The sequence below is a fragment of the Brassica oleracea genome, unplaced genomic scaffold, assembly GCF_000695525.1.
Source record: "Brassica oleracea var. oleracea cultivar TO1000 unplaced genomic scaffold, BOL UnpScaffold00962, whole genome shotgun sequence".
Classification (NCBI taxonomy): domain Eukaryota; kingdom Viridiplantae; phylum Streptophyta; class Magnoliopsida; order Brassicales; family Brassicaceae; genus Brassica; species Brassica oleracea.
In genome coordinates, this window is record NW_013617554.1 from 7,340 (window position 1) to 30,112 (window position 22,773).

The 22,773-nt window shown below is 39.2% G+C and overlaps 1 protein-coding gene and 1 pseudogene across 3 annotated transcripts; both read left to right on the forward strand.

Moving 5' to 3' along the window:
* Positions 1-615: 615 nt before the first annotated feature.
* LOC106320576 (methyltransferase-like protein 1) lies at positions 616-4,286 on the forward strand. 3 transcript variants are annotated; one of them, XM_013758960.1, is made up of 7 exons: positions 617-1,528; positions 1,565-2,540; positions 2,786-2,869; positions 2,974-3,078; positions 3,154-3,262; positions 3,455-3,612; positions 3,719-4,286. In XM_013758960.1, the coding sequence occupies exons 1-7, from the start codon at positions 669-671 to the stop codon at positions 4,127-4,129; spliced, it is 2,703 nt and encodes a 900-aa protein (XP_013614414.1). In that variant the 5' UTR covers positions 617-668; the 3' UTR covers positions 4,130-4,286. The 3 variants fall into 3 exon arrangements, with proteins under 3 accessions (XP_013614411.1, XP_013614414.1, XP_013614413.1); XM_013758957.1 differs by having other exon boundaries at positions 616-2,540; XM_013758959.1 differs by having other exon boundaries at positions 617-2,540; positions 3,461-3,612.
* Positions 4,287-16,486: 12,200 nt separating this feature from the next.
* Positions 16,487-22,229, forward strand: LOC106320572 (annotated as a pseudogene).
* Positions 22,230-22,773: the final 544 nt, after the last annotated feature.

Consider the following 22,773-nt stretch of genomic DNA (forward strand, 5'->3'; position numbering starts at 1 on the left):
GGGTGGAGATGAGTTATGTCTACATTGCAGTCTGATTGATGTGTGTCATCTATGTTGAGCTGTGTTGTCCCTTGGCTCTTGGCGGTCCGTTTTCCCGATCATTTATGCGGTTTGTGAGGTTCCGGTGGCACCCCCAAGTTTTGCTATCTCCTTCTTACTGTTTGTTTCGAGAGCTTCATCGACAATTTAAGTTATGAGCTTGAAGAGATTATGATACACCAACTACTTCGAGGATGTCATGAGAAGATCAGAATCCGAGGCAATGAGGTAAAACCCCACCTTCTAGGGGTTATCATCAACGATTGATATTCTAAAAATTTCGGATGTGGAGAGTGGAACGCGTTGGTGTAGTGGGTAAGCGAAGCTAGTGTAGCTATATTTGAATTAGGGAATTTTGATTGAGTCAAACTTGTAACTGACGCTGTAATTTTGGATTTCGGGTTGATAATAAAAAAGTAAATATTAAAGAAAAAAAACTTTGGTAACCTTTTACAATATTCAACAGCTGAATTAGTAAAGAATAGAACGTAAATAAAAATAGATGTAGGTAGCCCATAAGGCCAAGGAGGCCCATTGATTTGGGTCTTTGGATGGTATCACCGTCTCGTCGATTTGATCGGCGTTGATATACAAACCCTAACCGTAGAAAGAGGGAGAGATAGGGCAAAATGAAGAAAAAATCAGAAGAGAGTTCGTTAGAAAAGCTGAGTACTTGGTATGAAGACGGAGAGCAGGAAGGTGGAGAGAGAAGCGAGAAGAGAAGATTGAGTGCAAAAGCATCGGAACTTGAGAGTTCCCGAAGTAAAATCAAGGAAGACAACAAGGCTCTTGAAGAGTATCACGATCGCGACAAAAGAGAAAGTGGTGGTCGGGATCGGACTCATGGGTCTTCTTCTGATTCGAGCAAGAGGAGGAGATGGGACGAAGCTGCTGCTGCTGACAGCGAAAGAGGGGATCACAACAAAAGCAGTAAGGTTTCTGATTCTGAGAGAAGTATGAAATCAAGTAGCAGAGAGGAGAAGGGTAAGACACGTGGCATTAAAGAAGATGATAGAGATAGTCCTCTTAAGAAAGGGGAAGTTGGTCGGTCTAGCAGGTCTAAGACACCAGACAGAAGTGGAAGGCGTCATCAAGAATCAGAACAATCAGAGGCTGACTATGACAAGGACAGATATAGCCGATCCAGAGGAAGAGATGATGGATGGTCTGATAGAGACAGGGATCAAGAAGGTTGGAAGAGAAGACATTCTAGTAGCAGTGATAAAGATCAGAAAGATGGGGACTTGCATTATGATCGTGGCAGGGAACGGGAGTATCCAAGGCAAGGACGTGAAAGGAGTGAAGGCGAGAGGTCACATGGTCGTTTGTGTGGTAGGAAAGATGGAAACAGGGGTGAGGCTGTTAAAGCTTTGTCAAGTGGCGGCGTTTCAAACGAGAATTATGATGTGATTGAGATTCAAACCAAACCACTTGATGGGGTAATGAACTTTGCTCAGCAACCTCCCAAAAGGCCTGATGAAGATTGGGGTTACAACCAAGAAAACAGGCAGAGAAGTGAAACTTATGGTGAGGATTCGAGAGACGAAGCTGGTGAAGCTAGCTCTGATTACTCAGGAGCTAAAGCAAGAAACCAGAGAGGTGCAACACCTGGTCGGACCAATTTCATGCAAACGCCTAACCGAGGTCCGCAGACTCCACAAGGCGGCATGAAAGGGAACAGACCCGCAAGGGGTGGAAGAGGAAGAGGTGGCGGCAGAGATAACCAACAAGGTGCTATTCAATTGCCTATCATGGGGCCTCCATTTGCGAACCTTGGAATGCCACCACCTAGTCCCATTCACTCTCTTACCCCTGGCATGTCTCCGATTCCCGGCGCTCCTGTTTTCATGCCTCCATTTCCCCCAGCTCTTGTCTGGCCTGGTGCTCGTGGAGTCGATGGTAATATGTTACCTGTTAACCCTGTTCTCTCACCTCTTCCTCCTGGACCATCAGGCCCAAGATTTCCTTCGATTGGCACTCCACCAAACCCCAACATGTTCTTTAACCCACCGGGTTCTGAAAGAGGAGGAGGCCCTCCCAACTTCTCCGGCTCTACATTCAATGTTCCTGGACCAATGGGACGTGGGATGCCTTCTTCTGATAAGAATGCAGGGGGATGGGTTCCTCCTCCTCGAGGTGGTGGACCTCCTGGGAAAGCTCCTTCAAGAGGAGAGCAAAATGACTATTCCCAGAACTTTGTGGATACTGGAATGCGTCCCCAGAATTTCATCCGAGAGCTGGAGCTTACCAATGTAGAAGACTATCCCAAGCTTAGGGAGCTCATACAAAAGAAAGATGAGATTGTGTCTAATTCCGCGTCTGCGCCAATGTATTTGAAAGGCGACTTGCATGAACTTGAGTTATCTCCCGAGCTGTTTGGAACAAAGTTTGATGTTATTCTTGTCGATCCACCGTGGGAGGAATATGTCCATAGAGCTCCTGGTGTTTCTGATACTATGGAGTATTGGTCATTTGAGGACATCATCAATCTTAAGATTGAGGTAACTATTTACTCTTTTAACTGCTCAAAGGTGGTTTAGGATACATATTCTCTACAGCGTTAAGTTTTTTTTGGCTGGTGTTATTATTTTCTTACCGCTTGACTTAATATTGGGTAGCAGTATCATCTGTTAAACGTAGATGTGGTACTTTTAACATTTTTTTTTTTGGCTTGTGAGTAGACCTCGTGGCTCCATATATGTTATGACGGTGTATAACAAAGCAAAAATATTCCATGTATCTGTAGGCAATAGCTGACACTCCCTCCTTTGTCTTCCTTTGGGTTGGTGATGGTGTTGGGCTAGAGCAAGGGCGCCAATGCCTGAAGAAGGTTTGCTCCTTTCATTTGTTAGTCTTGATAAGTATTCGCTTCATCTAATATATATATATATATATATATTTTTTTTTTTTTGTTTGTTTGTTTGGGTGTTACAGTGGGGTTTCAGAAGGTGCGAAGACATTTGCTGGGTGAAGACCAACAAAAGTAGTGCAGCACCGACATTGCGCCACGATTCTCGTACTGTGTTTCAGCGCTCCAAGGTCTGTTATGGCCTACCATTGCATTTTTGTTTGATTCAACTTTTGCTTATTATTATTTTTTCTCTCTTTGTAAAGGAGCACTGCTTGATGGGGATAAAGGGTACTGTTCGACGTAGCACTGATGGACATATTATCCATGCTAACATTGACACTGATGTGATTATTGCTGAAGAGCCTCCCTACGGTTAGTAAAAAATGTGCTTGCTTCCAGCTTCAAGTTTCTTATTAAGTGGGCCTGTTGATAAGTTTGTCCAACATGTCGCAACTTCAGTTGAATGAAAGTATAAATAAGATTGTTTTGGTAAAAGTTAATGGATATGTATCGCTGCTTTATTGCAAGCCATTTTGCTTAATTGCTCCTTTCTGCGCTTCAAAGTTGCAGGTTCGACTCAAAAGCCTGAAGATATGTATAGGATAATAGAGCATTTTGCACTTGGTCGGCGAAGGCTTGAGCTTTTTGGCGAAGATCACAATATTCGAGCTGGCTGGCTTACTGTTGGAAAAGGCCTTTCTTCCTCAAACTTCGAATCACAAGTAAAAAAAACTCTTTATTTTCACTCTGCAGACATCTATCTATTTCTGACAAGAAGTGTGAAGATCTGTTTGACCGGTTTTGGTGATAATGCGTGTTTTTATTTAGTCTTTTGTGAGGAACTTTGCGGACAAGGATGGTAAAGTGTGGCAAGGGGGAGGAGGAAGGAATCCGCCTCCAGACGCACCGCATCTAGTTGTGACAACTCCTGATATCGAATCTCTGCGGCCCAAATCACCAATGAAGAATCAGCAACAACAATCATACACACCGTCTCTGGCCTCCTCTGCAAATAACTCAAACCGAAGAACCACGGGGAACTCACCACAAGCAAATCCTAATGTTGTTGTCTTACATCAAGAGGCTTCTGGTTCTAACTTCTCTGTTCCTCCTCCACACTGGGCCCCATCTCCCGCTACAGCTCCTCCACCGATGGAGAGCTTTAGAGTGCCTGAAGGTGCCAACAACAACCCGAGACCACCCGAGGACAAGACTTTTGACATGTACGGATTCAATTGAGCCATTTTTTTTCTTTCTCAAAGTGAAGGGTGGTCCAAAATTGTTTCTATTGTATGGATTTTTTTTTATGGGGTTGGTTCCCTGTTTGTAATTCTTTAAGAAACTTTTTATGTAATCATTTTCTTTATCCATCAAGCTTTACCAAATGGTTCCAATTTTTCCAATGGAGTTGTTCACCAGTAAGTCGAGCCCTTCTCACATATGACATCTGCTTCTGCATAAGCCACATGAAAAATGGATCTTGCAGTATTTTGATTATAGGAACCAAACCAGAAACGCGAGTGTGAACATCAATCATTGTTGGAACAGAAATATTTCCTCTGTTCCCGAAAGTAAGATTTTCTAAACTATTCACGCTTATTAAGAATTCAATAAATGTTTATAATTTATTTTTTTTTTACTTTATTATACACTTTCCACTAATTTTTCATCAATGAAATTTAATCAATTCAAATATTTTCATTTAATGTTTCTTAAAAGTATAAAAAAGTACCTTAAACATATAGAAAATTTATCTTTGTGGAACAAGTAAAAAATCTAAAACATCTTACTTTCAAGAACGGAGGTAGTATATGTTAGCAATAGACAAAAAGAAACTGCAAACTGGACAGTGAGTGACTTTGATGTGTTTGGTTTCAGAACAAAAGAAAATATCCTCGTCAATAGGTTGTAACAACACAATTTGTTATTAGCTTTTTGCTTCTTTTTTCTCTTGTTAAGTTTTTTTTTTGTCAGATGAATTTCCAAACAGAAAGCTAATTTGCCTCAGATGATCTTATATTTTTGTGTTGAGTTTAGGTTGTGGAGATTAACATTTAGGATGCAAGGTTTAGTTTCTAGATCATATTGTTTAGATTTTAGGTTTTATAATTTATAATTTTCTCTTTTCGTGTGCTAAAACTCCAATTTGATGAGCTTGCTACACAAAAGTATTGTAAATATATTCTTTTGTGAAAAAGTATTTATGTATTATTGGGTTGCTATATTTAGGCCCGACCAGTGGTGTTAACTTTACGAAAACGTGTTTCCTCAGAAGGTTCGAGCACAGCTTTGACATGTTCTTAACTCTTCATTAATACACACAAGTGGTCTGAGCATAATTACAAGAAAAGCAATAACTTTATAGGGATCCATTAAAATTTAAAACGAGAAAAAAAAACAATGTAAATTCAACGTAGCTAAAATAATTTTTTAGTGGGGAAAAAGTTCTTTAATGGGTACGACTAGAGTTGATAATAATCGATATATTAGTTCTAAATAATATTTGCACCAAAAAAATTTCTAAATAATAATAGAGGAAATCATCGACATTAAAAAAAGACGAAAAAACATAAAGAGAGGTGACAGAAAATCTCTATGTTCTCTCTTCCCGACTCATCTACTCTCGGCGAGTTCTTCGATCCTTTTCCGGTGGCTGGCGGTGAGTCTCTAACCGCTGGCAACCACCCCTAAAACCGCTCCTCTTGATCCAATCCTCTCTCTGTAAAGCTGTTGGCTTCCTCACCTTCTCTTTACTCCTCCTTCTCTAGTTTTCGCCGGATTACGGTCGGATCCGGTGACCAAATCGACGTATGGGTGTGTCTCCAGTGTCTCCGGAGAGAGGACGAGGTCGTGATTGTCTGTATGCTTGCAGGAGGCGCCGTCGTCTTGGTAGATCTAGGGTTTGTTTCGCTCTGGATCTGGGTCAGATCCGCCACGGTGGTTTGTCGGAATGAAGCGCGTCGCTGCCTCTTCTCCTCCAACCTCCGCCTCCTCTGCTTTCCCCTGTCTCCTCCGTCGGCTGCTAGTTTTAGAGCTTCTCCGTCTTGTTCTAATGGTCCGAGACGAAATGACGAGTCTGAGGAACTGGTTGGGGACCTCTCATTTATTTCAAGTAGCAACAGCCATGGCTTCCTTTGGTGGTGTGATTGGCTTCCCCTTCTTGCTTCCGACGTCGTCTGCTAGGGTTTGAGGACAACCCGATGTGGTGATTCATTTGCTTGTAGGTTGAGTTCTATATCGCCTTCTGGGTTGCCTGTTTTCAAGGAGAATTAAACCTCCTTCTATGCTTCATATCCTTATCTTCAAAGCTCCGACAGTCCGACTTAGTGTTCCTCGTGGTCTCTGCTGCATTCTCTGTGTCGCGTAGGCGGTGAAAAGAGCCTGTTGTACCAGCCTACGCTTGACCGTAACTTGTGCTTCTATGTTAACAGCGGCGATTCGGGCCTGAACTTTTGTCTCTCAGTTGAGATAGCTAGGTTTGTTGGTCGAGGTCCTCCTCCAGCGGAGCTCCGGGCGTAGCCAGGCGCCTCCGTCGATGCCTGCTTGGAGCCACTTCGGTGAGTTCTCGACTGAACTTCCCCCGGCTATTCCCTTGTTTTCTCTGAGTTGTTCAGATGCAGCGAGAAGTGCTTTGTTTAGGGTGATTAAATTGTTGCTATACTTGATCTTACTCCCTATTGCTTTCAAATTCTCTCTTGTGAGAAATTTGAAATCAATCTCATGTATCTTAGGGGTTTTTTAAATTTTTTCTTTTTGTGACCTATAGGATCAAATCAGCTTCTAAGCAGATTGTGGTCACAATTAAGTTTGTAACCAAACCTTCATTTAAATTAATGATATTTACCTTCATTTAAATTATTACTCTTGTGTACCGTAGTCGTGTTCTTATGAAATTGATTATAGTATATTAATCGTCTGATAATGACAAGGAGCATTGCAGTGACCGTACGTAGTTTCTTCTGTGCCTTAAAAACTGATAAATCCTATTAGTCCATATATATAATCGCTAAAACTTTTTATAACTCTTTTAATTGATTTATAATCTGCCTTGAAAGAGCCTTTCTGACATCCTAAACACCATATTCTAAAACATAATTTAACAATAATGAATGATAGGCTTAGGAATGTTAATCGGACCAAAAAATATGATTGGAATCGACCCAAAAATATAAGTTCGGTTCGGGTCCAAGTCTGTGCTAAAAAACTGTTGTGTTTTTTGTTGGACCCGCGTGTTGTTCGGGTTCAGGTCTTGTTCAAAAGTCGATAGGATATTGGAGTTACACTAAATTTTATGTAGTACCGTAGGTATTATTGGGTATATTTCAGTATTTCATATTTTTATAAGTTTCTAGTTCATGTTTTTGGATATATTTTCGGGCTTCAAGAAAAAAATTTGGATTTTAGAAATATATTTTAGCTTTTCAGATATTTTTGTGTATTTCTAGATATTCAAATATTTTTGATTTTTTGGGTTTTGGATATATTTGGGTTTTCGAATACACTCATGTACTTTGGGTCTTTTTTGGATCCTAAATATCCAAACCCGGTACATAACCAAAATTTACCAATTCTTACATGTATTTAGTTTTGTGACCCAGATTGATCCGGATCTGGTTGGAAGCGCACCAAACTTGAACCAACAAAATTACAAATACCTATATAGTCTAACTATCTAAGATCCGAAGGATCCAGACCCAAAGAAAACCAACCCAAATCCGACATGAACACGCGAATATCTAAGCCTAGGTTTGGGCATATTTATCTGGAACCAAGTAACTGAACCGTATAGAACCAAAAAAAAAATTTGAAACCGAAATAAATTTCATAAATATATGAATGGATCCTATATCTTTGGAACCAATAAAACTGAAACAAACCTGGAATCAACACGAGAGCCGAATGGGAACTTGGTTTTTAAAATACAGATTATATATTAATTATATTTATTTTCTATATAACCAAATATTTTAAGAATACAATTTATTTGAAATATTTAAAGTTATCTGATTTGCATTATATTTTTATTCGAACAATCTAAATGACTGGATATTTAACATGAAAACATGAGTTATCCGATATTTTTACTCATAATATCTGAAATTATTTTAAAAACCGGAACCAAATTTTGTGTATTAGTCGGTTCTTAACTTTGCTGTCCGAAAATAAAATTTAGAGAACAACAACCGAATTGAGTTGTGTATACTCGAACGGTTTCTAAACATGTAGAATCAAAAAACCAAAAAAAAAAAATCAAAATATCCGAACCGAAACTAAACCGAAAACAAACTCCCAGGCCAACACAAACCTACCGAATGGCTTAAATAGTTAACTTGGTAATATATTAAGGGTTTTGGAGTTTGGTGTGATTAAGAAGGAAAGTAAAGACAAAATTACTTAATAAGGTGAGAGAGAGAAAACGGAAACTAGGGCAAATGAATGAGGAGATGCATCACAACGTTAACGTCTCCCTCTCTCTCTCTCTACTTTCTATCTCTCTCTCTCGCTCTTCTGCAATAATACAATTTGCGCCTGTCACTTTCAAACACTAAATTAAGCTCTGCAAATTCACCTTTCTCTTTAATTTTTTTTTTGTAAGTTGCCTTTCTCTTTAATTTTCCTCCAAAGGAATCTTTTAAATCTTGATGGTATACTTTGCGTGCCATATAATAAATTAATATTATGTGTACGTTCTCACTTTCATTAACGAGTGATACAGGCGTACATTTACGTGGATGTTATGTATATATATGTCTGATTGTAAAATAAGATTTTCTTTTTTGATAAAAGTATATAGAGAAAGTTTATTTTTGATGAAGTGTATGAAGAAGGTTTGTAAACAATAAATTGAAGGCTAAGTTAATGTTATTATTTCTTGTTGAACGTCTCTAAGGTTAGTATTACAAATCAAATTACATATATGTGTCTAAAAACACTTAATCAATGGGTGGTTGTACAGTGATAAACTATGAACGGTGCATATTTTTCTATGGATTATGATAGGGTTTGAATCATCATATCAAATTATCAAAAGATTTGTTGGTTATTTGGGTTGTAACTCGAATAATTGTGAATTCTATACTTGGATAATGATTGAATCGCCGTGCCTTTCTTAAAGAGTACTTCAAACCTATTTCAAACCTTGGGTTACACGAAATCCCTTTGTAGGATAAGACAATTAAAGTCTCAATCTTGTTCTAGACTAAGATACAAGAATAACAAATAGAGCTTTAATGCTTATATGTTGTTCTTCAAAGATCTTTGATGATCTTTGAACAATGAATCTCTCTCTCTCTATTAACTAGTTTCAGATTTTCTTATGATTCAAGTTATGAAGTTATTATTTTTCCATTGCCTACAACTCCTTATATAGAGTACTAAAGGTTACAATGGTTAACACCAACAGTTACAATGGTTAGCATCAACAATTGTAATGGTCCAATAATTACAACTGTTAACTCCAACAATTGCAATGGTTAACCAAAAGTCATAATGGTTCTTTACCAAAGGTTTTAATCATCAACGGTTGCAATGGTCTATCATCAAAAGTTGCATCGGTTCATTACTAGTAGTTACAATCACAAACATTTGCATTTGTTTATCTAAACAATTGCAATCATTCACTTTAATGATTGCAAGGATTCACTTAAATATCCAACAATTCACGATGCACTTTAAGATTGTTGGTTATTTGGTGTAACCCGAATAATTGTGAATTATATATATGGATAATGACTGAACCGCCGTGCTTTCCTTAAAGAGTATTTCGACCTTATTCCAAACCCTGGGTTACACGAAATCCCTTTGTAGGATAAGACAATCAAAGTCTCACTCTTGTTCTAGGCTAAGATACAAGAATAACTAATAGAGCTTTAATGCTTATATGTGGTTCTTCAAAGATCTTTGATGATCTTTGAACAATGAATCTCTCTCTCTCTATTAACTAGTTTCAGATTTTCTTCTGATTCAAGCTATGAAGTTATTATTTTTCCATTGCGTACAACACCTTATATAGAGTACTAAAGGTTGCAATGGTTAACACCAACAGTTGCAATGGTTATCACCAACACTTACAATGGTTAGCACCAACAGTTGTAATGGTCCAAGAGTTACGATTGGTATCCAACAATTGCAATGGTTAACCAAAAGTCATAATGGTTCTTTACCAAAGGTTTTAATCATCAACGGTTGCAATGGTTTATCACCAAAAGTTGCATCGGTTCATCACTAGTAGTTACAATCACAAACAATTGCATTTGTTCATAAACAATTACAATCCTTCACTTTAATGGTTGCAAGGATTCACTTAAATATCCAACAATGCAATCGCATCCATGGGTGCGAATGCATCATCACCGATAAGGTGCAAATGTAACATCAATGAAAGACATGGGGAGGTAGATCTGATTGTTAACATTTTACATATAAGTAAAAAACTATTGTTAACACAATCTCATTATATTGAGAAAATTGTTAAGTTGTTCAATTGTGAGATTGTTCTCCAATGAAGTCTCCGATGTATGTGAGAGTGAAGCTTGTACCTTATATAGGACAAGAAGTATCACAACTTGAATATTTGAAAGGAACCATAAATTATGGTTTGTTATATGTCAGATTTTCTTCGAGGAGTGCATCGTGAACTAAGAGATGCAAGTGTATCTTGATCCAAGGGGTACAAACGTATCATGATCCAAGGGATGCAAATGGGTCGTGATCCAAGGGATGCGAACGGGTCGTGATCCAAAGGTTGCGAACGTGTCGGGACCCAAAGGGTGCGAACGTGTCGGGACCGAAAGGGTGCGAACGTGTCGGGACCGAAAGGGTGCGAACGGTTCGGGACCGAAAGGGTGCGAATGGTTTGGGGTGCGAATGGTTTGGGACCAAAAGGGTTCGAATGTATCGTCACCAAAAGGGTGCGAATGCATCATCACCGATAAGGTGCAAATGTAACATCAATGAAAGACATGGGGAGGTAGATGTGATTGTCAAAATTTTACATATAAATAAAAAACTATTGTTAACACAGTCTCAATATATTGAGAAAGTTGTTAAGTAGTTCAATTGTGAGATTGTTCTCCAATGAAGTCTCCGATGTATGTGAGAGTGAAGCTTGTACCTTATATAGGACAAGAAGTATCACAACTTGAATATTTGAAAGGAACCATAAATTATGGTTTGTTATATGTTAGATTTTCTTCGATGGTAGAAGGGTATTTAGATAAAAACTATTGTTAACACAGTCTCAATATATTGAGAAAGTTGTTAAGTAGTTCAATTGTGAGATTGTTCTCCAATGAAGTCTTCCATGTATGTGAGAGTGAAGCTTGTACCTTATATAGGACAAAAGTATTACAACTTGAATATTTGAAAGGAATCATAAATTATGGTTTGTTATATGTTAGATTTTCTTCGATGGTAGAATGGTATTTAGATGCAAGTTTGATTATCAATATAGAAGAACATTCTTCTATTAAGTTGTTGAGTAATTTTGCTTGGGGAGGTGCCATCTCATGGGCTTCCAAGAAGCAAATTTACATGAAAGTTTGACTATTTAATAATATTTTTTAGCATTAGCATATGCCGGTTAATAGGCATATTGGCGAAGGAATTTAATTTAAGAGATTCTATTGTGACCAAAATAGTATCACCAGTTTCTATTTATGATAGTGAAGTAGTCTTGGTTAAGATTTATAATCAAGTGATTAATGGTAAGTCGCGACATCTAGCGTTAGATATAGCGCATTATGTGAGCTGATCACTCACAGGGCGAATACCATAAGGGTTTGTTCGGTCTGAAAGAAATATAGCATATCATTTGAAGAAACGATTAGCTAAACACTTGGTAATTGAGTCTGTTAAAGGGATGAATTTAAAGTCCATTTGAAATCTTTAATGGTGGGATACCCAATTCCTCTCTAATACGACGTTAGAAGTTAAATTCAATGTGGAAAGCCTACACTTAAAGATTGTAGCACATGTATATATATTATCCCAGTGTATGTGCTTGGACCTGCAAGAAAGAGTTAGGTTGAAATTGTATTCTTAATAAATACTTTGAAAAAGTGCATTTGCAGGTGCATGAGTGAAAGTATTTACCTATATGAGTGTGAAGTGATGCCGCTTCAATAAGTTGGTGTTGGACCGAGATTTTGTACAAATCTCTTCCATTAATATTGGGCGTTGATTACTATTATAGATTGGATCAAATATGTTAGTTGTCGACCTCATAGAATAGGTCAAAGCTGAAGATGAGGAGCATGTGTAACAACAAAAGGATGTGTACAGAAAGTCCTAAAAAGACAAGAAAGTTATCTTCACAAGGATCCCACTTTTGGAGCTCACAAGGGCTCACGACCATGAATACAATTGTTCACGATCTACCTATTTAATGAAAGATGATTATGGCTTATTGAGGGATAGAGCGTCATCCACCTGAGACCATATCATTCTTCACTGCCATCCCGATGACGTCTACGTAATGCTCACAACGTCGAGTTCTCTCCACCACAATGAACAAGACACGAGTCCTTGTTCACCAATATTGAACCCTGAGTTCCTAAAGACTTCCCGACCAAACTCAAACGACCTCTCGTCCAAGAAGGTAAGAGATAAACCGACGTCTCTCTCGAGAACCAAAGGAGCCGATGTCAAGCTCGAGACCAGTGAAACCGACATCTCTTTCGAGATGATGATAACCGAACTACGTTTAGACTTGATCCCTTGACGGGTACGTAGGCAGCTTGATCCCGAGTTCAGTCACGATCCTTCCTTCTCCTGATATCTCTACGTTATTCGACCTACGAATATAGTCCATTTTTGACGACTCAGACCTGATTATATCGTTGTGTTCTGAGGATATTGTTGCCCACGTTATTTCTTCCCTAGATTGAACTCCCGATCACTATCAAATTATTAGTGTAGATTTTAGGATCTACATTTTGGCGCCGACTGTGGGGGAAGAGAAACGAAAACATCCTTGCTAGGAACCCGATCTAAGGCTTGTAAGCACGAAAGTGGATCCATCTCATATGGTGTCCAATATCGCGACAAATGAACCATCCCATCACGACGACACCGATCTTACTCGATCGTAACTAGAAATGGAACATGAGACTCAATTCCGACTTAAGCCAAATCGAATCTCTGTTACTGATAAAAATAATTCATCTCGCCGAATTTCACCGATAATACCCTCAAACCGCAGGAGACCGACGATGAGTTCTGATAGCCTGACCTCCCGAGTTCGGGTCCAGTCAAATGATTGCCCAACACGAGAAAGGTTACTAACCGAACAAATGCGTCAAAGCGATTATCAACAGAAGATGGTCTTAGAACAAAGCGCAAAAAAAGACCTTACTACGAATCAAGCAGGAATCCTCAATCAATAGATGATCAAAAGCAAGGAAGAATTTAAAGAGGCCGAAACACAATATCTCGAGCACATTTTGGAATGTGTACAAAAAACAAAGTACGACAGACCCTCGAGAGCTCGATATTTGTATCGAAGAGACGTCTAGAGATCAGAGTTCTCCACTTTCCGAAGAAGAAGAGTACAGGCTCTTAAAAACCACTAATGTGCTCGTTATTTTCTTCACGACATGGTCACATATTTGACCATACCAGAATCTTTCCTCCAGCAAATCAGCTCAACGAGACTTCCTATTGAAGGATGGAGAAAATCGTAAACAAACAGAAATAAATTATTATGATCTTATGATAATGAGGATCTTCATCCACACAAAAAATGATAGTCTTATATTCCCTGTGAATTGGTTTTGACTTCCTCTTTTTATGACGATTACACCATCTCTCTTGGAGCAAAACACCGACAAGGAAACAAGGAATATCTTTACCACCGTTTGATGAAAAGGTGACAAACGAGAATTCATGGACCTCAATGAGCCAAAACCGTAGACATCATTCACTATGAAGACTTCTCCACTTCCCAAAGAAGAAGCACGAGCCCCTAAAGACTTCTTTGGTTCAACGAGAGAAACAACACCGAAGGTAACACGTGTCTCTCATTGGATTATAAAATAAAGAAATATCCCATTCCAGCACGTGATTGGTTGGAAGAGAAGGAGAAAAATTTATATCAAGCCTTCAGTACGAACACATTGCCATAGAAGGTTAACGTTTATCAACAAAACTCAAGGAAGGAATATAGTTGTTTCATGTCGATCGGTCTCGCTCGAGACCAATGAAACCAACATCTTGTTCGAGGATATAATTGAAGAAACCGGGAGACTGATGAAGCCAACATCTCGCTCGAGACAATGAAACTGATAAGGCCGACATCTTGCTCGAGACCGATGAAGGGAAACGGTTCGCTCGAGACTGAACTAATGTCTCGCTCAAGACTGATGAAATCGTCCTCCCGACCTGGTGCGATCGATCATTCATTAAACCATGTCTGGCTAGACATGATTATTAACAACAAAACGATTCAGACTATTTGTGGAGGGAAGACACTTGATTCTATGCATGATGCACAAAGTAAAAAACGTGTCCATACTACAACGAGAAACAAATCATATTTTCATTATAACAATGAACAAAGACACGAACTTTCCAAAGAAGAAGAGCCTAAGTCTTAAAGACCATTAGCATGTTCGCCATTCGCTTCACGAGTCAAATACGGTAACGTATTTGGCTAGAATATAATCCTTCATCCGACAAAGCAACTCGACAAAACCAAAAATTGAGAGAAATATTAGCAGAACTATATTACTACCTTGAGAATAAGAATCTTCTTCCACCCTCTTGCCAGACAAGAGCACGAGCTCTCATAAGAAAAGGAAGAACAAGTAAAAAAACCGTCATAATTCTATCACAATGAGATGGGATCACCACTACAATAAGTTTGACGAGAGAGACTTCCCGCAAACGACATCCCAAGGCTGAAGAGCTCGTGAGTTAAAGAGAATTCCCCTCGCTCAGCAAGAGCAGCGACTTTGATGATTACTTCATTCCCACGTAACTGAAACATTATGTTTTTATAATGGTTAAACGCTTCCCCCACCACTCGATTATTCAACGAAAAGAAAACGAGATGCATTTCTTTACTACTCTTCACAAAGAATATGTTCTTCTCTATTCGCTGAAGATAAGAAAGTTACGAAAATGAACTTGCTCATACTGATGAATGAGGGTAAGAGCTCATTTTCATATGATGATATTTACATGAATTCACTGTCTTGCTCGAGACCGATGAAGCTAATATCTTACTCGAGATCGATGAAGAAAGCTTCCGACTCAAGGCGACAAAATTGATGTCTCAATCGAGATGATTATAAATAGAATCATAAGAGACTTGAACCAGGGTTGCTACCCACGCGACATCCATGAACAAAAGCTCACAAGTTGGGCAACCACGACTACAAGCACCCCTATCTCACCTTCCAGCGAAGAAGAGTTCTCAACGCTCAAGAGAAAACATTAAAAAGATCACCATACCCCTATCATCATATGATTGTTGGCGTTAAATTATTCTAATTGTTTATAGAAAAAAAAAATATTCAATAATTGATATTCGCATTCGCCGCCCGAAAAGCAAACGAGAAGTGGATGTGCGTTATAAACAGATGACCAGGAAACTCTCGTTAGCTAAAGAGAGCCAAATACAGTCATGTGTTCGATGGAAGCGGTTCTCTCCCATTACGAACATAGCGCAACAAGATCTCAAGTTGATGACACACCATTTCGTTACGATCTTCCTACAACATAAGAAAATCTCCGTATTCATTATAATAAGAGCCGAGATCATATTATAACTATGATAGATGAATAAGGGTACAAGTTCTTCTATCACGATCACGATGTCAAACTCGTTAACCAAAACCGACGTACCATTAAAAACCGACGAAGCCGATGGCTTGCTCAGGACCAATGAGGAAAACTTCTCATTGAAGAAAAGGGAACTCAGAGTCATGATTAAAGGCTTCTCCGTTCTACAACCTCGTCACCTCACTTGAAGAACTGGGGGGACAACATCCCGCCAAAGGATAAAAAACCCGGTTATCATCAACCCTTCAACCGTTAGTTTGTTCTAAAGAAAAGAAAAGAGCCGAGAGACTTTTCCAACAAACAGAGGTCGTGAATTAAGACAAAGGTACCACTACGAAGACCAAAGATCAAAGAGAGACACTATTTACAGTCATATCATCTCGATGACTTTTCTTATTTGAGCGCCACCGACGTAACACGGTCGAGCCACGGAGAATCTCTAGGTGCTCCCAAATTTTCCATTTTACGATCCGTACATTTCTAGACCGTAGAAGCATCTCGATAGCACCACGATCCAAATCAAACCACCACAGCCTAAGTCTCAATAGACTGGGCAAAGACTGGATCAGCTAACTCGAACGCGAAAGCCTACCAGTTCGCGCTCCAATCAATTTGACCGACCAAAGGCAACGCAAAAATCCCTCGAGCTATCGAGCTCCCGAAACCCTAATGATGCAGATACGAACTGTATGAAACACATATCCACTATCATTAAGGACATACAGATCTTGCATCCGAGTTAAAAATAAGACAGACTCGACCTCTAACGAGCTCGTGAAACACGAAGGATCGACAAGTCGCCCTCCTCCAATAATGGCATCGAGTTCAATCTCTGATGCAGAAGCTCGAGGAGCCGAAACTGGATCTTGCTCCATGAAAACAATGAGCCATATGTCCAGGAACTTTAGCAGCTCAGTGGCCGAGTTCGACTCTTCAAGAATATCGACCAACACAACTCCCAAAGAGCTGCAGTCACGAAATCATTTCATGTTAAGGAAAACGATAAATCTGGACAAACCACGCAGAAGTATTCTAAGATCACATGTTGTCTAAACGATATTTCCAAACAAAAGTAAAGCCGCAAGAGGCAGTAAGCGCGACATGGTCCACGACGGTGTACTATGAGTTGTGCACATATCAAGTTAATAATTCACAGCCGCATCAACTTCTCATCAACTACACAAGGAAAACCTGATCAAACATCCAACACCATTTCTTCTCCGCTAGATCGCAGTCGTTAAAACCAGAACACGTCCATGTCGGTAAACAATTATCTTTAATCTATTTACACATAAATACATTGCATAAGAGAATAGATTCTCGAATTACTTTTACAACCTATATATTATCAAGTTCAAATGACTATTTCGAATCACAAGTTTCATAAATAAACTTATATAACCGCAAAATGTTTTATACATTATTCTCACACTACCAGTAGCTCGAGCTACTATTGGGATTCACTTTTCGGTCTCAATTGGCTCGAAATATCCTTAAACTCTATTTTCAACTTTAAACAAGCTCAAACTCTTAGCGAGTTTTACCACACGGTCTCAAACGACCCAAACTCTGATTATTGTCTGATTTAGGGCTTGTTATTTTCGATCTGGTCTGAGTTGTTGATAGATCTGCTGAATCTCCTTTGTTTATCTGTTCTAAGTTGTTGTTGTTAGATCTGTGTATGTTCCTGCATCATTAATAAAAAAAAAAAAATCCTCATGGATCTGTTTCTGATTGCAAGTTAATTGTTTGTCTTTCTAGAACTTTTCACTGGTTTGCTCTGTTTTTATTTTGTTTTTCAGGTACAGCATGACAGGAAATGAAGAGGAAGGAGTCAGTCCTGCTAATAAACTACTACTGGATGCACTCACTGCTAGAATGGATCAGATGCTGAATACCAGACTAGAAGGTTTCAGACAAGAGCTACAACAGCAGTCTGATGAATTCAGGCAGGGACAGAGGAGAAATAGGAGAAATCATGGACAACCAGAATCATCTCGTCCTGCTCCTCACCAGTCTCATCAGAACCAGAACCATTCTCATCAGGAGGACGAAAGGGAAAGAAGAAGAAGAGAGAAACAGCCTGAGCACTCTCACCATTCCCATCAGGAAGAAGCTGAAAGCTATTATGGTACCAGAAGTTCACCCTCTAACAGCAGTCAGAGAAGGCAGAGACGGGTAAGAGAAGAAAGAAGATATCCAAGAGATGACCTTGCTGGTCTGAAGCTAAAAATCCCATCTTTCCATGGCAAAGCTGATCCCTGATGCATATTTGGAATGGGAAAAGAAGATAGAACTGGTTTTTGACTGCACACACTACACTGAAGTGAAAAGAGTTCAAGTTGCAGCTATTGAGTTCTATGATTATGCTCTAAGTTGGTGGGATCAGTTAGTTACTTCCAGGAGGCGCAATGGAGAGTATCCAGTGGAAACTTGGCAGGAACTGAAGACCATAATGCGCAAAAGATTTGTTCCTAGCCACTACCACAGAGAACTACATCAGAAGCTGAGAAAACTTCAACAGGGCCAACGTTCAGTAGAAGAATATTTTCAGGAGATGGAACTTCTAATGATAAGAGCAGATATTTCAGAAGACAGAGAAGCTACTATGGCCAGATTCTTGGGTGGACTGAATAGAGACATACAAGATCAGATAGAGATGCAACACTATGTGGAGCTAGAGGAAATGTTAGACAAGGCTATCCTGGTTGAACAGCAACTAAAGAGAAAGAATAGTTCCTGATCAGGCTATGGAGTTGGAAGATCTAGCTATCACAAGGAGGATAAACCCAGTTATCAAAGGGAAATCAAGCCTTTTCCAGTAAAGAAAGAAGAAGACAAGCCAAACACTCTCTTCAAGGATAAAGGAAAGACTGAAGCTGTTGGAACAAGAACTAGAGATGTTAAATGCTTCAAATGTCAAGGAAGAGGACACTATGCTAATGAGTGTATTAATAAGAGAGTTATGGTTCTGCTGGAGAGTGGGGAATTTGAATCTACTGATGAGGCGCCAGAATACACAGAAGAAGAAGAATCAGAAGAAGAACCTATAAAAGGAGAGTTGCTGGTTGCTAGAAGATCTCTGAACTTGCAAACAAAGACTGAAGAATTAGAGCAAAGAGAGAACCTGTTTCACACACGCTGTATGGTTCAGGGAAAGCTTTGTAGTCTCATAATTGATGGTGGAAGCTGCACCAACGTGGCTAGTGAGACAATGGTCCAGAAACTTGGTCTGAAGGTTAAGAAGCATCCAAAACCATACAGGCTGCAATGGCTAAATGAAGAAGGAGAAATGAAAGTGACCAATCAAGTAACAGTCCCTATCATCATTGGCATGTATGAAGATGAGATTCTCTGTGATGTCTTACCAATGGAAGCAGGACATATCCTTTTGGGCCGACCTTGGCAATCTGATAGAAGAGTTATACATGATGGTTTCACTAATAAACATTCTTCTGAGTTTAATGGCAGGAAAACAGTGCTGGTGCCCATGACACCTAAAGAAGTCCATCAAGACCAACTACAACTCAAAAACAGAAAGGAAAACAAGGATAAATTAGTAGAAACCAAGAGTAAATCAAACAATTTCTATGCGAAGGCTGGTGATATAAAAAAAATCCTTTATTCTAAACAGCCTGTCTTATTGTTTGTTTATAAAGAAGCTTTCCTTGGCTTGACTGACCTTGCACCGGTGCTTCCGAGTGAGATGACTTCTTTGTTGCAGGAATATCAAGATGTCTTTCCAGAAGACAGTCCCAAGGGTTTACCACCAGTTCGTGGGATTGAGCATCAAATAGACTTTGTTCCTGGTGTAATACTTCCAAACCGACCAGCCTATAGAACCAACCCTGTTGAGACCAAAGAATTGCAAAGGAAGGTTGAGGAACTCATGGAGAAGGGACATATCAGAGAAAGCTTGAGTCCATGTGCTGTTCCTGTGTTGCTTGTGCCTAAGAAAGATGGTAGCTGGAGGATGTGTGTCGATTGCAGAGCCATCAATAATATCACTGTAAAGTATCGACATCCTATTCCTAAATTAGATGACATGCTTGATGAGTTACATGGGTCTTGCATTTTCTCTAAAATTGATCTTAAAAGTGGCTATCACCAGATTAGGATGAAAGAAGGTGATGAATGGAAAACTGCATTTAAAACTAAGCATGGTTTATATGAATGGTTGGTTATGCCATTTGGTTTAACAAATGCACCTAGTACTTTCATGCGCCTAATGAATCATGTTCTTAGAGCTTTCATAGGAGTATTTGTTGTGGTTTATTTTGATGATATCTTAATTTACAGAAAATGTCTAGAAGAATATCTTGAACATCTTGAATCTGTTTTAAGTGTGCTGAGAAAAGAAGAACTATATGCCAACTTGAAGAAGTGTACTTTTTGTACAGATAACTTGGTCTTTCTAGGTTTTGTTGTGAGTGCAGATGGAGTTAAGGTGGACGAGGAGAAAGTAAAAGACATCAGAGACTGGCCAAGTCCAAAGACAGTAGGTGAAGTAAGGAGTTTCCATGGGCTTGCTGGATTTTATAGAAGATTTGTGAAGGATTTCAGCACAATAGCAGCCCCATTAACTGAAGTAATCAAGAAAGATGTTGGATTCAAATGGGGAGAAGCACAAGAAACCGCCTTCCAATGCCTAAAAGAGAAGCTTACTCATTCACCTCTTCTTATACTTCCTGATTTTACTAAAACTTTTGAAATCGAATGTGATGCTTCAGGAATTGGTATTGGTGCTGTATTGATGCAGGATAGAAGGCCTATAGCATACTTCAGTGAAAAGCTTGGTGGAGCAACTCTCAACTATGCAACATATGACAAAGAGTTGTATGCTTTGGTGAGGGCTTTGCAAACATGGCAGCACTATCTATGGCCTAAGGAGTTTGTCATACACACTGATCATGAGTCTCTCAAGTACCTAAAGGGACAAAACAAGCTCAGCAAAAGGCATGCCATATGGGTTGAATTCATTGAGACATTCCCATATGTAATCAAATACAAACAAGGTAAAGAAAACATAGTTGCTGATGCACTATCCAGAAGGTATGTTCTCTTGAATTCTCTTGATGCTAAACTGCTTGGATTTGAACAGCTTAAGGAAATGTATGAAACTGATTTAGATTTTCAGGAAACTTTCAAATCTTGTGAGAAATCAGCTACTGGTCATTATTTTAGGCAGGATGGATATCTCTTTTATGAAAATCGATTATGTGTGTCTAACTGCTCTTTGAGAGATTTGTTTGTTAGAGAAGCTCATGGAGGAGGCTTGATGGGGCATTTTGGAATTGCGAAGACTCTTAAATTTTTGCAGGATCATTTTTATTGGCCACGCATGAAGAGAGATGCGGAGAGGGTTTGTGGGAGGTGTGTCCCTTGCAAACAAGCTAAGTCTAAGGTTCAGCCTTATGGTTTGTACACTCCCTTACCTATTCCTACTCATCCTTGGAATGATATTTCTATGGACTTCATTGTTGGATTGCCTAGGACCAGAACATGAAAAGATTCTATATTTGTGGTTGTTGATAGGTTTTCAAAAATGGCTTATTTCATAGCATGTCACAAAACTGATGATGCATTAAATGTAGCCAATCTGTTCTTTAAAGAAGTAGTTCGTTTGCATGAATTGCCTAGGACTATAGTGTCAGATAGAGATACTAAGTTTCTTAGTCATTTCTGAAAAACTCTATGGTCTAAACTTGGAACTAAACTACTATTCTCCACTACATGTCATCCACAGACTGATGGTCAAACTGAGGTAGTTAATAGGGCGACTCTAGGGACACTCCTGCGTGCATTCATTCAAAAGAACTTGAAATCTTGGGTAGAATGTTTGCCACATGCTGAATTTGCTTATAATCATGCCATGCATTCTGCTTCTAAGTTTTCACCATTTGAGATTGTTTATGGGTTTAATCCCATCTCACCTTTGGATCTAATACTACCTTTGAGTGAAAGAGTTAGTGTTGATGGGAAAAAGAAAGTAGAGATGGTGAAACAGATTCATGCTGAAGCTAGAAGGAACTTGGAGGAAAAGACTAAGCAGTATGCTAGACAAGCAAACAAGGGCAGGCGTGAGATGGTCTTTGACGTGGGTGATCAAGTCTGGGTTCATTTGAGGAAGGAGAGGTTTCCAAATGAAAGAAAATCAAAGCTGATGCCAAGAATTGATGGTCCCTTCACAGTCACACACAAAATCAGCAACAATGCCTATAAACTTGATCTGCAAGGTAAGTATGATGTTAGTGATAGTTTCAATGTTTCTGACTTGGCTCCTTTTGTTGCATATGATCCAGATTTGAGGAAAAATCCTTTTCAAGAGGGAGTGGATGATGTGATCATGGGAATGCAACATGAACCTGTTCAAGAAGAGATCAACAGTGAAGATATCTTAGCCATTCCAGAAGTTCCAATGACTCGTGCTAGATCAAAGAAGCTCAAGGAAGCTGTCACTAGAATGCTTAAGTCTATTGAAGATCAAGAAGAATGCCTTTGCCAAGTTTCTAATCATGAAGCCTTCACCTTTATGGAGTTCTCTCCAACAAGCTGATCAACAATTTAGCAATGGCTGTTGTGTGTGCTCTTTTTCCCTAGCTTGGTTTTGTCCCACTGGGTTTTCCAAGTTAGGTTTTTAACGAGGCCACAACTGTCCTTACCATATGCTAATTGTTGGTCCATTTTAGTTATCTAAGTTCTATGATATTTTAAAGTATTTTTATGTTATGTTTTATTTTAAAAACTTGTCTCAGGTTGTCTTTAGGCATGGCGGACAAAGGGGTTACGTTTTTATGTTTCCAAGGACAGCTCCTCACTACAAGAAAACAGCAAGGATTTTGAGGGAAAAAATCGTCGGAATTTCGTCGGAATATCGTTATTCCGACGACATACCGACGAAACAAGTCGTCGGAAATAATTCCGAGGGATTTCCGTATTCCTCGGAATTTCTTCTTTCCTCGGAAATCCCTCGGAATTTTCCGACGGAATTCCGAGGAAACAAACTTTCGAAGAAATTCCGAGGATCACTAGTTTGTCGGAAATGTCCTCGGAATATACCGAGGGAGAACTTCGTCGGGATATTTCCTCGGAAGTTCATC